This window comes from Mirounga leonina, unplaced genomic scaffold, assembly GCF_011800145.1.
Source record: "Mirounga leonina isolate KUSES-001 unplaced genomic scaffold, KU_Mleo_1.0 Mir_91, whole genome shotgun sequence".
NCBI lineage: Eukaryota > Metazoa > Chordata > Mammalia > Carnivora > Phocidae > Mirounga > Mirounga leonina.
Genome location: NW_023270839.1, coordinates 19,114,207 through 19,129,677, shown reverse-complemented (window position 1 = coordinate 19,129,677; position 15,471 = coordinate 19,114,207). Strand labels below are relative to the sequence as shown.

The following is a 15,471-nucleotide window of genomic DNA, read 5'->3' as shown; positions in this document are numbered from 1 at the left end:
CAAATTACTTATCCCCTAGGCCTCAACTTCCTCATCTATAAAATGGGGATTTATAAGAAGAACATACCTCAAAGGATAGTTGTGAGGATTAATGAAGTAACATATGATATGTGCTTAGCATTTCCTGGAGTGCAATACATGCTCAATAAAGTTAACAGTTTGTACCATTATCCAATATTTTATCTTGTAGACAATCAAGAGAGTTTATACAAGGGATGAATGACCTTTTACACTATCCAAAAGCTCAGAAGTGTCTGTACATGCTTACCTTCCCTTAATGAGTTAATACAGATCTATCAGGGTAATTATTTAAACCCTTTTTGGAGCCTCTGAGCATAGACCAGTGTCTCCCAAAATGTAGTCCTTGAAACAGCATTAGCATCACCTGGGAACTTGTTAGAAATGGACGTTTTCAGGCCCATTGCAAGACCTACTGAATCCGAAACTGAGGGCAGGGCCCAGCAATCTGTTTTAACAAATCCTCAAATAATTCTGATACATACCGAAGAACCACTGGCCTAGACCATCTCTCTCTCTTTTTTTTATAAGAGCTTTATTGAGATGTAATTCACCTATCATACAATTCACCCAGTTAAAGTGTACTGTTAAGTGGTTTTTAGTACATTCACAGAGTTGTCCAAGTATTGCCACAATTTTAGAACATTTTCATCACCCTAAAAAAAACCCCATACCCGTTAGTATTTATTCCCCCATTTTCCTGTAAACCCACCAACCTTAGGCAGCCACTAATCTTTTTGTCTCTATAGATTTGACTATTCTGATATTTCATATAAATAGAGTCATAATGTAGCCTTTTTTGTCTGGCTTCTTTCATTTAGCATAATGTCAGGTTCGTCCCTATTATAGCATGTATTAGCTCTTCGTTCCTTTTACTGGCTGGCTAATATTCCATTGTATGGATTTGCCACATTTTGTTTATCCATTCATCAGTTAATGGACATTTGGGTTGTTTCTACCTTTTGGCTGTTACAGATGCTGTCGCTCTGAACATTTGTGTACAAGTTTTTGTGTGGGCATATGTTTTCATTTCTTTTGTGTATATGCCCAAGGGTAGAATTGCTGGGTCATATGACAACTCTGTGTATCATCTTTTGAGGAACAACCAGATGGTCTTCCAGAGTGACCGAACCATTTTATATTCCTGCCAACAACGTGTGAGGGTTCCAATTTCTTCACTTCTTTGTCAACACTTGTTTTTATCTGCTAGACCATCTTTTAAAATGATGAATTCTTGGCACTTCTTATTTTCCCTGAAGTAAAAGCATTAAACCTTTAAAGGATGTCGTTTAGTTTTGTTTCTGATATTAGTTTCCTAGTTTCATGTTTACACTATCCATTTTATAATTTTATAAATTTTCATCCTATTTTTGGTCAGTTTAATTTTGAAACACTGAAGGCAGGGATATTTTGCATCAGTAATGGATCAGTGATGATACTTTTTTGATGGGTTGGTTCTCAAACATTTCTTTTTTTTTTTTTTAAAGATTTTATTTATTTATTCATGAGAGAGAGAGAGAGAGAGAGAGAGAGAGGCAGAGGGAGAAGCAGGCTCCCCGCGGAGCAGGGAGCCCGATGCGGGACTCGATCCCAGGACCCTGGGATCATGACCTGCGCCGAAGGCAGACGCTTAACCGACTGAGCCACCCAGGCGTCCCCTCAAACATTTCTTGACTATAAATATTCCTTAGCTTTGCAAAGCACCAGCTATCAAAAGCAATTCATTTTCTTGACCCTTTGATTTCTGATTACAAACCCCAGCTCAAGAAATAGGGTTTTAACTAAAGCTGATTGACCTTTCTCATCACTCTTATCTTCCAGAGGAATGGCTTCTTGTTGGCACCAAACAAGGACATCTTCTTCTCTATAGGATCCGGAAGGACACTGGTAAGTGGCAGCTCTCCAGCATCAAGAGAGAGGTGACTTATTACTCATGCAAAAAATTATGATAGCTAGTATACAACTGTGAAATCAGTGATTCCTGGGCCATTAAAAATGATTGGGGTTGAAAGTAGTACAGTGGGAAAGTGGGGAGAAGCATGAGAAAATCTCTAGGGTTTTTTTTTTTTTTTTTTTCAGAGTCTATTCCCCTATCCTGATCTGGTAGGTGAGGTTGAGTGTTCCTCCCCTCCTTGCTTCTAGGAGACTCACTGTCAGAAATAAGACCTATTACTGATGCGAATAAGATTTTTGTCTAAATGATGTGGTAGTAAGAAACAAAATTAGGAACCATTGATTTAATAACTTTTGTTAACTTGTGAGGGGTGGACTAGGAGAGAGGAGGCCTGGGTTTGAACCCAGCTTTCCTTTTCCTTGGCCGAATGCCTGAGTAGGTCCTTTCCAATATCATTTTCCTCTTCTATAAACTGTCTCACAAAATTGTTGGGGTCAGATGCAAGGACTTTGAAAAGTAAAGCTCCAATCAAATGTGACTTCATCAGTAAAAATGTAGAATAATAACTAAAGTATTTGAAATTTATTTTGTTAGGGTTTCCTCTGTTGGGGGGAAAAAGCACCTCACTTCCGTTTTGTGATTTTATTTCTATGTTCTCTTTATGGAAAATTGATGTGTTTGGATAATATACCTTGGAGCTCCAGTCTGGAGAAATCTGTTAATGCCAGAGTGTGTTAAACCGTATGAAATTGTTATTATTTGACTATATTAGAAAAAAATAAATTTCATAACTTTCAACCCAATAAACTTTCTGTAGTAAATAGCTTAAGGTAAGAGTGGAGCCTGGAGCAAGGGTAACATGGGAAAAAAGGACATCTTTCTAGGGCATGTGGGGACAATTTCCTTCTACCCATTTTAGGTTCCTTGGGTGGGAACATGTAAGTAAATTGGACTGACAAAAGACAGATTAACGGGAAAAACAAACAAGTGTATTTACATGTGTATTACACATACACATGGGAACACTCAGTGATGGGTAACTCAAAGGGGTGGTTGGAATTTGGGCTTGTATAACATCTTAACAAATGAACAACAAATTTTTAGAGAAGGGATAAGACAAAGGAAAAGGACTTTGAGTTTCTAGGATGGCAAATTGTTAGAAGGCAGACACATGGGGGAACTAACGGAATAAGGATGAGTAAGTAAAGTTTGTTTATAGATTGCTCTGGTGTCCTCTCTGGGCTGATGAGGGTCTAGAGCTGTCTCCGCTGATTAAATTCTGTCCGTGGTAGAGAGGGGAGGACGGACACCTTTGTAAATGTATGTTCTGTTTTTAGGCAAAATTAGAGGTAGGGAGAGAGCCTTTCTTTATCTGCTTCTTCTCAGTTCCCTTCAGCTCAAAATAATCCTTATCCCAAAGTGGCATATTTTGGGGGGACCTATTCTACTACCCATCACTGGTGGAATAAGGAAAGAGGAAGGCACCTGGTCAGAAAGAGAAACCAGAAGTCAAAGCAGAGGGTGTATTTCATTTCTAAGTTTTTCAACTTTCCTTTAAATCGGGTTGGTAAACTTGTTCCCAAAAGGGCCCAAAAAATAAACACAGTTTAGGCTTTGTAAGCTCTGAGATCTCTGTTGTGACTACCAACTTTGCTATTTTAGCCAAAAGCAGCCATAGACTGCGTGCAAAGGAGTGGCGTGTCTGTGTTCCAACAAAACTTTATTTATGAAGACATGTTGAGGGCTGGATTTGGCCCTGGGGCAGTACTTTGCTTGCCCTTGCTGTAAATTTTTAGTTCTCAGGGCCAGAATATTTCCATTCTGTGACACCTATTAGACTATAATTTAAAAATTAAGCTTGCCTTGGATTTTATTCAGCATTTGACAACCATGATTTGACTATCCACCATAGGCTCAGATACTGTGCAGGGCAGGGAGATAAGAGAGCTTAATATTCTTTACTCCAGTAGATAAGCAGTTCTTTGTAGCATCAAATACTAAATACCAAGGTAACGTGATTTGTTTGATAGGTCATTGCTATATAAATGGTAGGGAATTGAAAACTAGACTATAAGAGTAAATCTCAACACAGTATAGACTCAAACTGGTAATATTAGTGCTAATCTGACTTGGAACTTTGGTGGTGATTATTCCATGCCCTGTGATGAGTTCACCATGTGACTTTTGAGACCTTAATTCCTGGGGCTCAATTTCTGCATAGGTAACTTCAGTAGCAGTGCCACCGGCCTTAGACAATTGGGAATCAAGCTCTGATCAGAAACTTGACTTCTCCCTATACCCTTAGAGAACAGTTCAGTTCTGGCTCAGCTCTCGCCTGTTTATGGCCCGAAATAGAAATAGACTTGGGCCTCCATGAATCAGCCATAGAACTAACTTGGTTTCTAAGTTTGAGATATTCCAAACCTAAATAGGGCTGCAACCAGACTGTCTTTCTGAGGAAAGAGAGAGGATGATAAGATGTCATGGAGAGGCTGGAATTAAGGGGACTTGGGATCAGATGTGAGTCATCTTCTTTGGGCTCAGAAATGCCTCTAGGCCTCATTTTACTCCTCTCTTAAACAGAGGTGTTAGATTAGCTCACATCAGATGTCTTAACAGTTTCAGGTTTACTTCAGTGGTGCCATCGCCTTAGAGCAGTGGTTCTCAAAGTGTGTTCTGTAGACCCCACGGGGTCCCCAGGATCCTTTCAGAAGGTTTACCAGGTCAAAACTAAGTTCACTAATATTTGAAAATGAGTTAATAAATATACATTTTAAAATTTTCTCAGTCTAATTTCTACTGTGGTATACATTGGTAACTACAACCCATGTTAGAGTTTTGGGATTCTCAATAATTTTTTTTTTAATTTTTCTATTTATTTGACAGAGAGAGAGACAGCGAGAGAGGGAACACAAGCAGGGGGAGTGGGAGAGGGAGAAGCAGGCTTCCGGCAGAGCAGGGAGCCCGACGCGGGGCTCGATCCCAGGACCCAGAGATCGTGACCTGAGCCGAAGGCAGACGCTTAACGACTGAGCCACCCAGGCGCCCCGGGATTCTCAATAATTTTTAAGGCTGTGAAGGAATCCTGACACCACAAAGTTTGAGAATCTCAGTCCTAGATAATTCTACTTATGAAGAGAATTGTTGGAAGTAATAATAAAGCCCTTTTCAGATACAGAACTATTTATCAAGCAGGAAGTGGCTGAATTTTTTTTTCTTGTGAAATATAATGGCAGAATAGAGGGCATGTTTCTGAATTTCCCGCAACTCCAGAGCCCCTTCATCTCCTCTGCTGAGGGACATGTGGAAGAAGTAAGACCAGCTTTGGTGGCATAGGCCCTTGTGGTTGCCTCGGAGACGCTCCACAGACTTCTGAGCCATGGACCACACTAGCTGTGGGGAGCAGCTTGGGGTCAGCAGTGTGAACAGTCTCTTCACAAGCTGGGAGGCAGGTGGCAGGGTGTCGGTTCAGCACACGGGCTTTACAGTCAGCCCCAAGTTTGCTTCTGGGCTGTCTCTCCCTGATGGCTACCTAACTACTTGACCAGTCAGGTCCCTCACATACGAAACTGGAATAATAATACTGACTTCTTGGGGGTAGTTGTGAGGTTATAGGGAATATATATAAATTTTTAAACCCAGAACGTGGCACTTAGTTATTGGTTAGTTTGTGATAACTGCTGTGATTATTATGATGATTATTCTCTTTTTGACCTTTTGGTGACTTTTGAGGCTGAATGTTTTTGTCATCTCCACAAGGCGGGCATCACATGTTTTTATGGTATGTCACTTTCTTCCCTTTTTGTAACAGTGCCAACCAATGTCGCATCTCCTGAGAGCAGCAGTAAGTGTAGATGCATTAAATTGCTTTAGCTGAGGGGATAGTGTTGAGCGTTTGCTGTGTCCCATGATGCAGGACATAGGGTAGCTGCTGGGCTTTAGTTGGTCTAGATCTAAGGATGCTCTGGGCAGGGTTTCATTGCTTGGGCTCTGGTATTTGACTGTTACTTTTTACAAACACTTAGCCAAGGTACTGTTTTATAGGATAAGACCTTCAGACTCACAAGTACCTTGGCAGCTTCAGTGAATTTCTGTGGTGTGATTCTTTCTGCTAATGCCAAGTGAAGGTGCATGAAACCCTCTGTTCTAAAACTGGAATTGAAAGCAGCTTCCTGTACTCAGTGAAGACAGCTGTCTAGTGTAGATCTCCAGCTTCCAGTCTTTAGGAATTTTTAGATTCCTGCAGGAATGTGGAGCAGCGTTTTTTGTTGTGGTTATTTTTACATGTTTGGAACTGTGAACGTTTGTTTCTTTTCCATAGGTTGCAACAGGTTTGAAGTGACACTAGAGAAATCCAATAAAAACTTCTCCAAAAAGATTCAGCAGGTAGGCAGTAATAGTGGTAACTACAAGAATATTTGACTTCCATGAGACCCTGTCAAAGCTAGAACTTTGATAACATTATTTATTAACTCTGAATCTTCTGCTGTCTGTTCTCCCATTTATTCAGGGATCTGGGTTCATCCATCATGTGCCTGAGATCCTCTATAATGAGCAGAAATTGCGATTGCACATAAATATCAGTCAGATCCCTGTCATTGGCATAGACTTTTCAGTCCCTTTTTAGTACTGTACTTAAATGAACATTTGTTAAGCCTTGTTGGAAATGTTTAATTGAGTCTAATGATTTGTTCTTTTCCAGATCCATGTGGTTTCCCAGTTTAAGATTCTGGTCAGCTTGTTAGGTAAGAAAAGGGGTTGCAGTTATATCTCCTGTGTCGAAAAACAAAAGCTATGACCTGATTAATCACTCTTTATGGTTAATTTGATAGACAATGAAACTGACCTGTTCCAAACCAGACACAGCAGGGTACACAGGTATTAAAGGCAACAGCATCCCTCATAAACTTGAGCTCTGTTCTCCATGGAGTGTCATTCATTCATTCATTCATTTATTCAGTCATCTAGCAGATATTTATTGAGCTCTGCTCTAGGCATTGGGGATACCAAGTTGAATGAGACATGGTTTCTGTCTTTGAATTTATGTTCTGATTGTGAAGACTGAAATGACAGAAAGTAATCATGATACAGTGTGGTAAGTTACAGTGGAAATTTATAAAAAATGTTGTGGATCTTAGTAATGGGAAAGACAACATCATCTAGTGGATGATTAAGATTTTGACAGGAAGAGAGAGGAAGGCAGAGCATTTTAAGCAGAGGCCCTGGAGTCTGGCCAGATCTAGGAAGTGTGGTGGAGAGTGGCAGAGTGGCAAGAGATAGGGGAGAGACACATCAAGGCTGGGCTATTCAGGCCTCATTTGAAAAGCCATAGATTCAGTTGAAGGCAGCCAGCAAGGCCTTTTCTTAACAAACAGAGGATTGGAAACTTGCCTCATGCTTTGTACTGTTCAGCCCAGGGCCAAGATGGTAGAATCATTTTAAACTAAGTTTCTAGGTGGAGAGAGAAACATTTAAAGTAACTAAATCTTCAGGAGTAAAACTAGGTAGGAGGCCCGAGTGAAATTATTTTGCTTGCTTTGCCAGAAAAGAAATCCTTGCCATGGGATTGTACCAAATCCACAGAGGATTTCCTTTCTTCCGCTGAGGCCTCCTAATGGAAGTAGCTTTGAGAGTCTATTCTTGTACAAATATTGCATCACGAATTTCCAGACTTGAGAAAGAGTGTAAGATTGCTTTGGTAGCGAGAGAGCTCTTCTGCTTCAGCCAGCCCGAATTTAAAGGAACAAAAGTGACCTCTAACATTTTGTAATGTAATTCTGATAATAGGCCAGAATAAATCATTGTTAGTGAAACCGAAGATACATCTTCAACCAACACTTACCATTTGGTTCTTCTCATCATTAGTTATTTTTGTGTGTGTAGAGAATTGTGATAATTTATACTGTTATTATTCCTCCTTCCAAACAGAAAATAACATTTATGTCCATGACTTACTGACATTTCAACAAATCACTACGGTTTCAAAGGCAAAGGGAGCCTCACTGTTCACATGTGACCTCCAGGTAAGTGTAGGCAAGATGAAATTTGACTTCATGTTTTAATAAATAGGGTCTTTCTTATATTATTCCTACCATTAGGTGGGAAGAATAACATTGATATGCGAACCCAGCAGAGACTCCAGAGAAAGTGTTTGATTTTGGATTGTATTAGAGAAATTTCCCCCTTTGTATGTGGTCTGAAGGGGAAACATTTGGGTTCCCCGTGTTTGTGCTAATTAGAGCATCAGACCAACTAACCCACGATTAAAAGCCTTTGCCATGAACAAACCATTAGTGGGGAAATCCAGACTTAACCAGTATCACGAACATAGCAATGGGGCATTAAGTTGACCTTGTTCTGAACATATTATTGTATTCTTTCTCTATAGGGGTTTTTTGGTCATTTGAGAAAGACATTTCTTATTTGTGCCAATTCATCATCCTTACATTATTCAAAATCTGCCTTACCCTTCTACTCAGCTTAGATCACTTTTTAGCCTTTGTGGTCTACATCGACAATGCATTGTTTTATGCTTAGACCTTTCTCTTCTCCTCCCTCCTTAAAAGATTGAAAATGGCCACTGACACATGCTGATCCCTGACCAGCATGTATTGACAGCCATGAGTGAGAAACATTTAAGAAAAAAAGGAGTAAGCGGTTACATAGGTGAAGGCCTGCCCTGGGATTTTCCTGTGTGAATTATGAATGTCCTAGAGATTTGCTGGGGTTGGGGTCTTTGGCTAGCAGCCCTTGGGGAGGAAGTGCTCCTCAGCCTATTGTTTCTAAGAATGTCTTAGAAAAATGGTGTTCTTCTATTCAGTTTGTCTGGCAAGGGTGACTTTGTATTACAGGGGATTTTCAGATTAGTAGCCATTTCAAGGTAGAAAATCTTGAATTTAGCTGTCACTCAGTTATGGAGTCATCGCATACATACCCTCATTTGCTCCGGGTGTCTCTTCCCAGCACACAGAGACTGGTGAGGAGGTGCTGCGGATGTGTGTGGCCGTGAAAAAGAAGCTGCAGCTCTACTTCTGGAAGGACAGGGAATTCCATGAATTGCAGGTGAAGTCCAAAGCTTGAAAGGCTTCCTCTTCAGTAATACTGAAGGTCAGGGCCTTCAGTCTTGGAGCTCTGTCTGGATGAAGGCTCTGCCGTGAGTACAGGGGAGCCTGTTCACCGCCACTCGTCAGTCTCCTGGTCTTCAGAGGCAGTGGTAATCCAGTTCTGCATCGTTTATACAGACTGGTTTATTTCAAAGTGGGTTTCACCTTTTCTAAAGGCATCTAGTCATCCAGTTCATGGGTGACATAAATTTTTGTTACAGGTGGTTTCCTGGCCTTGCACTTACAGACTTGTGTTTAGATGAGAATGAGGGTGATTTTGCAGAGTGGAGGCAGAATAACAGGAAAGTCATAGTTTGTTGTTTGTTTTTTTTTTTTTTCTTTTAACGTCTTTCCATTTGAACTCTTGCTTTCTTTCTTCAGGGGGACTTTAGTGTACCAGATGTGCCCAAGTCCATGGCCTGGTGCGAAAATTCTATCTGTGTGGGTTTCAAGAGAGACTACTACCTAATAAGGGTAAAACTTATTCTTTTGCATATATCATCCATTTACCTGGGGGATAGGATCACGTGATTTGAACTACAGGTCAAGAGACTGCCTTAAGTGGTGTTTTGGCATAACAGGGTTTGTGTTTGTATGTTTGGTTATTTTTTTTTATGCTTCTCAGCATCTCTACAAATAGATGTCTGATGCCAGTCAGCATCAACTCTCAATTCTCTACATAATGAATTATCCATATCCTGTATCTAATTTTTGGAACAGATAATTAGGGCTGCTTGCCTCCGTTCAGCAGCATTACCATGGAATGTCATCTTAAGGCTTCAGTGCTCAGGAATTATAAACTAATTTTAGTATTAAGTATTATTTTTTTAAGGATTTTGTTTATTTGTCAGAGAGAGAGAGAGCACAAGCAGGGGGAGAGGCAGGCAGAGGGAGAAGGAGAAGCAGGCTCCCCGCTGAGCAGGGAGCCCGATGTGGGACTTGGTCCCAGGACTCCGGGATCATGACCTGAGCCGAAGGCAGATGCTTGACCAACTGAGCCACCCAGGCGCCCCGAGTATTAACTTAAGTATTTTTAAGACTTTGAGTTTCCTGCAACTCAAAATCTTTTAGTATATTTATTTTAAAAATTATTTTTACTTCTTTTTTAAATTTCAAAAGCCACATATGTTAATATAAAAAATAAGGAAATATAAATAAGCAAGATAAAGAAAGTACAAATCACCTATAATCCCTTCACTCAGAAATAATCACCGTTAAACTTTCAGTAGATGAGCTTCCATCTATTTACAAAAATAGCATGTTATACACATTGTTTTATAACCTCTTTTTCTTAACCTAAGTGGTAAATACCCATGACATTGGTTTTTCTCCTCCATTATGCATACTGTATGTAGAATAGGTTGATATACCATGCATTTCATAGAATAATCCAAATTCCTTAGCCTTATACCCCTCTCATATTCCAGTCTTGGCAATTCTAGAAGCCTTTCTCCCCCATGTCCATTTCTCCCCACTTCCCTACTCCCCACTGTGGTAGCTATTCATTATTTATCTAGTTAGTATATTTGTACTATATTTACATTGTTGGAATATCCTGATTTTATCAGCGTCAGAGTTGCAAACTCATAGAGGAGTCGCTCCTCTCCAGCTGACTGATGAGCAGAGTAGCAGTGAGGCCTATAGGTGCTGAAAGAAGTCTGTGAGGGCTGAGGATACAGAGCCAGAAGCTGGAGAGTAGGCTCTCTTTCCTCTGACTATCTTGAATGCTGCCACCCTCTTTTTGAGGGTGGGAAATCTTGGTTTGGCCCGAGCTATTCAAAAATTATTCATTTAGGTCAGACAGTAAAATTCATTCTTTTTGATGTACAGTTCCAATAGATGCTTAGAGTCACGTAACCACCACCACAATCAAGATTCCGAGCAGTTCCATCACTCAAAAAATGCCCTCATGCTGCCCCTTTGAAGTCAACCTCTTTTCCTATGCCCCAACTTCTAGTAATCACTGATCTGTTCTTCATCTCTTATAGTTTTGCCTTTTCCAGAATGTCATATAAATGGAATCGTACAGTATGTAGCCTTTTGAATATGGCTTCTTTCACTTAGCATAATGCATTTGACATCCATCTGTATTGTGTGTGTCATTATATTCTTTATGGCTGAGTAGTGGTCCATGGTATGGATGTACTATGGTTTGTTAATCCATTCATCAGTTGAAGGACAAAGTTGTTTCCAATTTTTAGCCATTATGAATAAAGCTTCTATAAACATTTACGTACAGGTTTTGGTGTAAACGTAAGTTTTCATTTCTCTTCAGCAAGTGCCTAAGGAATGGGATTATTGGGTTGTATGGTAAGTGTATATTTAACTTTAGAAGAAGCCAACAAACAAAATGGCTGTACCATTTTGCATTCTCACCAGCAGCGAATGAGAGTTCCAGTTGCTCTGCATCCTCACCAGCACTTGACATTGTTAGTTGCCAGGTTAGATGCTTGTCTCTGTGTTAGAGAAAAAGAGAACTGGTTCTATGTTGTGATGACAAAATTTGTCATAACAAACTCCATAATATTTCCTTATGCCAAACAAGGAATATTATTGGCTTCTGTAGGTTCGGGGTTTTATTTGGATTTTTCAGGCCGTGTTCATGCCTCTAGCAAGAGAATGCTGGTTGACTCACTTTGTGTCTTCCTATAGGTGGATGGAAAAGGGTCCATCAAAGAGCTCTTTCCAACAGGAAAACAGCTGGAGCCATTAGTTGCACCTCTGGCGGATGGAAAAGTGGCTGTGGGTCAGGATGATCTCACCGTGGTGCTCAATGAGGAGGGGATCTGCACACAGAAATGTGCCTTGAACTGGACAGACATACCAGTGGCCATGGGTGAGACCATCATAGCGGCCATTTCCCACTGTGGGCCGGGGTTGTGTGTCATCCTTGCAGAATGGAATTCCGTTTATGGCTTTCACAGACTGTGGTTTATAATGTCATTTACTCTCAGTTCCCCTTCTTAGAAGTAGACAAGTGTTTAAAGTTATTAAAAATGCGATATCCTGATTTTTGTAGGAAGCCAGGTTTTGCCCCAGAGGGGGAAAAATATAAACAGAATTATGTGTTTTAGGAAGTGATTGTCTATTGCCATATAGTTTTACTTCTGAGTCCTTTTTGTTTTACCTTCTTTGTAATGGTTTTATTGTGTCCTCTGCCAGATAGACTACATTTGGAAATTAGTGGCAATTCTTTCTTTATTCCTGTAATACATGTAACTCAGTATTGATGTGCTTTTGACGTGGTGGTTATTGCTTCTGTTGTTTTGTAGCTTGGAGGTGCAGATTGCATTTAGATGTAAGTCTCTGGCTGGCACATTAAGTGTTTCTGCTCCTACCCTGCCTCCGGCTCTCAGCAGTGGTATTGCCTGGAAGTGTGTGACCACCCTCACAGCAATTCATTTTCAGTCAGAAGAGTGAGCATTTTAAAAATAGTTACTGCTGTGGAGTGGGGCATACAGACATGCCATCTTTAAAGACTCTAGCTGGGGAGGTAAGGATAACATCTTGGATAAAGAGAGAAAACAAGGCACTGCTTAAGGTGTTAAATTGGATGAGTTGAGATTCAGTCGTTCAGAAAGTTCAACTTGCCAGTAAGAAGTTTCATTACATAGGTAAGATTGGACTAGACCAGGCAGGGAGTTTAGGACTTGGCTTGAAGAAAAATTCCTTTCATTCTAGGCAGAAAAAAATAGTTCGAAAAATGATTGGAGATGCTCATTTGTGACAGAGCATTACAGAGACTGACCTGGTTAAAACAGGTGGTGTGAATTACGGAGGAATAAGGGTAGGGCCGGTTGTTAGAGGCCCATGCAAAGGTCTGAGATGCCAGTAGATTCCCAACTGGTAGAATGTTTGGTAAAAGCATCATGTTCTAGGGTAATTATTCTGGTGGTGGTTAGAGATGAACAGATCAGAAGGAAGAAAAGTCAAAAGGACAGTATTTTGTAAGGCCCAAGATTATGTATATTAACAAGTTGGAGGGGCTAAGAGCTTCATGAAAAGCTTCATGGTGCTCTGGGGGGCGCTTGTGTTCCCTACGGTAGAATTGATGAAGATGTGTGTAATATGCTTGAACTATGCTTCCTATTCCCTAGTGTGAGAGTTCCTGTTTTCAAACCTTTGTTAGTGCCCAGTGCCTTTGGCAGTGTTTCTCAAAAACGTTTCTGTGCCTTAACATACTGAGGGAGGAAGAGGGCGTTCTTTCTAGGTAGGGTAGGAGAACCACCATCTGACAGGACAAAGACTAAACTTCTTCAGTGGTGTGCATTTTAAACTTCATTTTTACTTACGCTCTCAACTGAACCACTTCACCCAGACTCCATTCGTCTTGGACTCCCCTCACCGAGCCATCATCACCTGTGCTCTTGCCTCTTCTTTTCTTCTTTGCCCAGCACTGTCCTGCTCACGTGACAAGGCCCTGTTCAGTGGCACTTCCTCTGTGAAGTCTTCGACGCGCAGGCAGAGTGAATCACTTCCCCCGTGGTGCTTCCAAAGCCCTTTCAGGTTTCTCTGTCATGGCCCCCACACTGTCCCACTGGATGCAGTGAGTCGTCTGTCTCCTTTGTGTAGGAGCTCTGTGAGCTCTGGACGTATGTCTTGATCCACTTGGAGTAGGGCCCATAACATAGCCTTTTAGGAAATGCTTGCTGAATGGATGAATCACTGTCATTGTCGGCCATTTATTAGACGCCTGCTGTATACCTGCCACTCTGCCAAGTTTTGAAGATACAGAGATCCAGACCAACTCTGTTGTCAAAGAGTTGGGGAGACCGGACCATGATATAATATGACAACCAAAAGCCTTTCTATTATAGATTACCTTTTTTTATTAAATTAGACCTTATTAAAGTGGGCCAGATTAAAGGAGAGAGAAATTTTACATATTTATACAGATTAACAATAAAGGGGATTATACTAGTTTTTAAGAATGAGGCCAGCATAAAAAGAGAAGTAAAAAATCCAATACCAAACAACATGTTTTTTAATTTAATTTTTTTAGAAGATGAAAAATACTAGCATAGTAACAGCAGTAGCATTCAAAGTGATGGAACTATTAGGCCAGTTCCCTTCTGGCTTTAAAATTTTTACTGTATAAACTGCATATATACTATGAAAAATTTTTTGTCAGAAAATAAATGACAAAAATAAATCCATAGCAAATTAGCCACACTAAGAAACTATGAATATAGTCTTTGAGGTTAAGTTTCTATATGATAATTATGCATCTAGTGGTTCATTTTTTATTTTTTTTCCCTTTAAAAAATTTTCTATTTTAATTGTGGTAAAAAAAAAACAAAACAAAATCTATCATCATCTTTACCATTACATTCTATTACAGTTCAGTAGTTTTGCATATTCACATTGTCCATGCAACAGATTTCAAGACTTTCTCATCTTGCAGCAGTAAAACTCCGTATCTATTAACAAGCCTTTTCTCCCTCCCCTGGCCCTTCCACTTTCTGTTTCCATGATTGGACCTCATATAAGTGGTAGAAAACTGCCACACTGAGAATGCCAACCAGCTGTTTTCTTTGTGACCCATTAAGCATCGAGTGGAGTTTTCCATCTTTTCCCTGTGAAAATCTCAAGCAACAATAACCTTTGCCAGAAATGTGGAACTCTCTTTAGCCTCATTTTAGGGAAAAAAGAAGTTGCCTTCCTCTTGCCCTTCCCAAGAGAATGAAAGAAGAGGTCATGTAACCTTCTCCCACTGATGCATTGTTAGGGGCAGCTGCAGCTGCCCTTTCTCTGCCTTGGTTTTGTGACTGATGAGAAAGGGAGCAGGTGAAGCTTTCACCTGATGGTAGGAGTGGGATCAGGTCACTCTCAGCAAAGCTGGATGCATCCTTCTTGTGCACGAGATTTCTCTTAGCGTCACTTGGACAAAACAAATTTTTTTTTTTCCCTTTGGATACCACAGCGTAGGATCCTGGCTTGGTATTTGAGTAGTGGACTATTTGGAGATCCCATCTGAATGCAGCTTAGAAATGGGGAACTGAAGCAATCAGTAAACCTAAAGCCTTAGACCAGATCTATAACTCAAAGTGTTCTTTCTTGTACAGAGCACCAGCCTCCCTACATCGTTGCAGTTTTACCTCGATATGTGGAGATCCGAACATTTGAACCAAGGCTTCTGGTCCAGAGCATTGAATTGCAAAGGCCCCGCTTCATTACCTCGGGAGGGTAAGGAATTTCTTTTTTTACTATAGCTGCCATATTATTGCAGAACTTTTAAAATCACCTGTGTCATCATAAAGCCTGTGCTCTTTTGCTAATATTCTTATTCCTGCCTCCAGATCAAACATTATCTATGTGGCCAGCAATCATTTTGTTTGGAGACTCATTCCTGTCCCCATGGCAACCCAAATCCAACAGCTTCTCCAGGACAAGCAGTTTGAATTGGCTCTACAACTCGCAGTAAGTACTATTTCTGAGATTTGAATTTGAGTCTGC

General features: G+C 40.4%; 1 protein-coding gene across 1 annotated transcript in view; it reads left to right on the top strand.

Moving 5' to 3' along the window:
* The window catches only part of VPS39 (VPS39 subunit of HOPS complex), a 47,895-nt gene that overhangs the window by 5,714 nt on the left and 26,710 nt on the right, over positions 1-15,471 (top strand). The window contains exons 2-10 of the mRNA XM_034994540.1: positions 1,840-1,905; positions 6,234-6,298; positions 6,615-6,657; positions 7,841-7,935; positions 8,876-8,974; positions 9,397-9,489; positions 11,668-11,851; positions 15,081-15,201; positions 15,315-15,435. Of these exons, the coding sequence (XP_034850431.1) occupies positions 1,840-1,905; positions 6,234-6,298; positions 6,615-6,657; positions 7,841-7,935; positions 8,876-8,974; positions 9,397-9,489; positions 11,668-11,851; positions 15,081-15,201; positions 15,315-15,435 (887 nt within the window). The remainder of the gene's footprint in view (positions 1-1,839; positions 1,906-6,233; positions 6,299-6,614; positions 6,658-7,840; positions 7,936-8,875; positions 8,975-9,396; positions 9,490-11,667; positions 11,852-15,080; positions 15,202-15,314; positions 15,436-15,471) is intronic.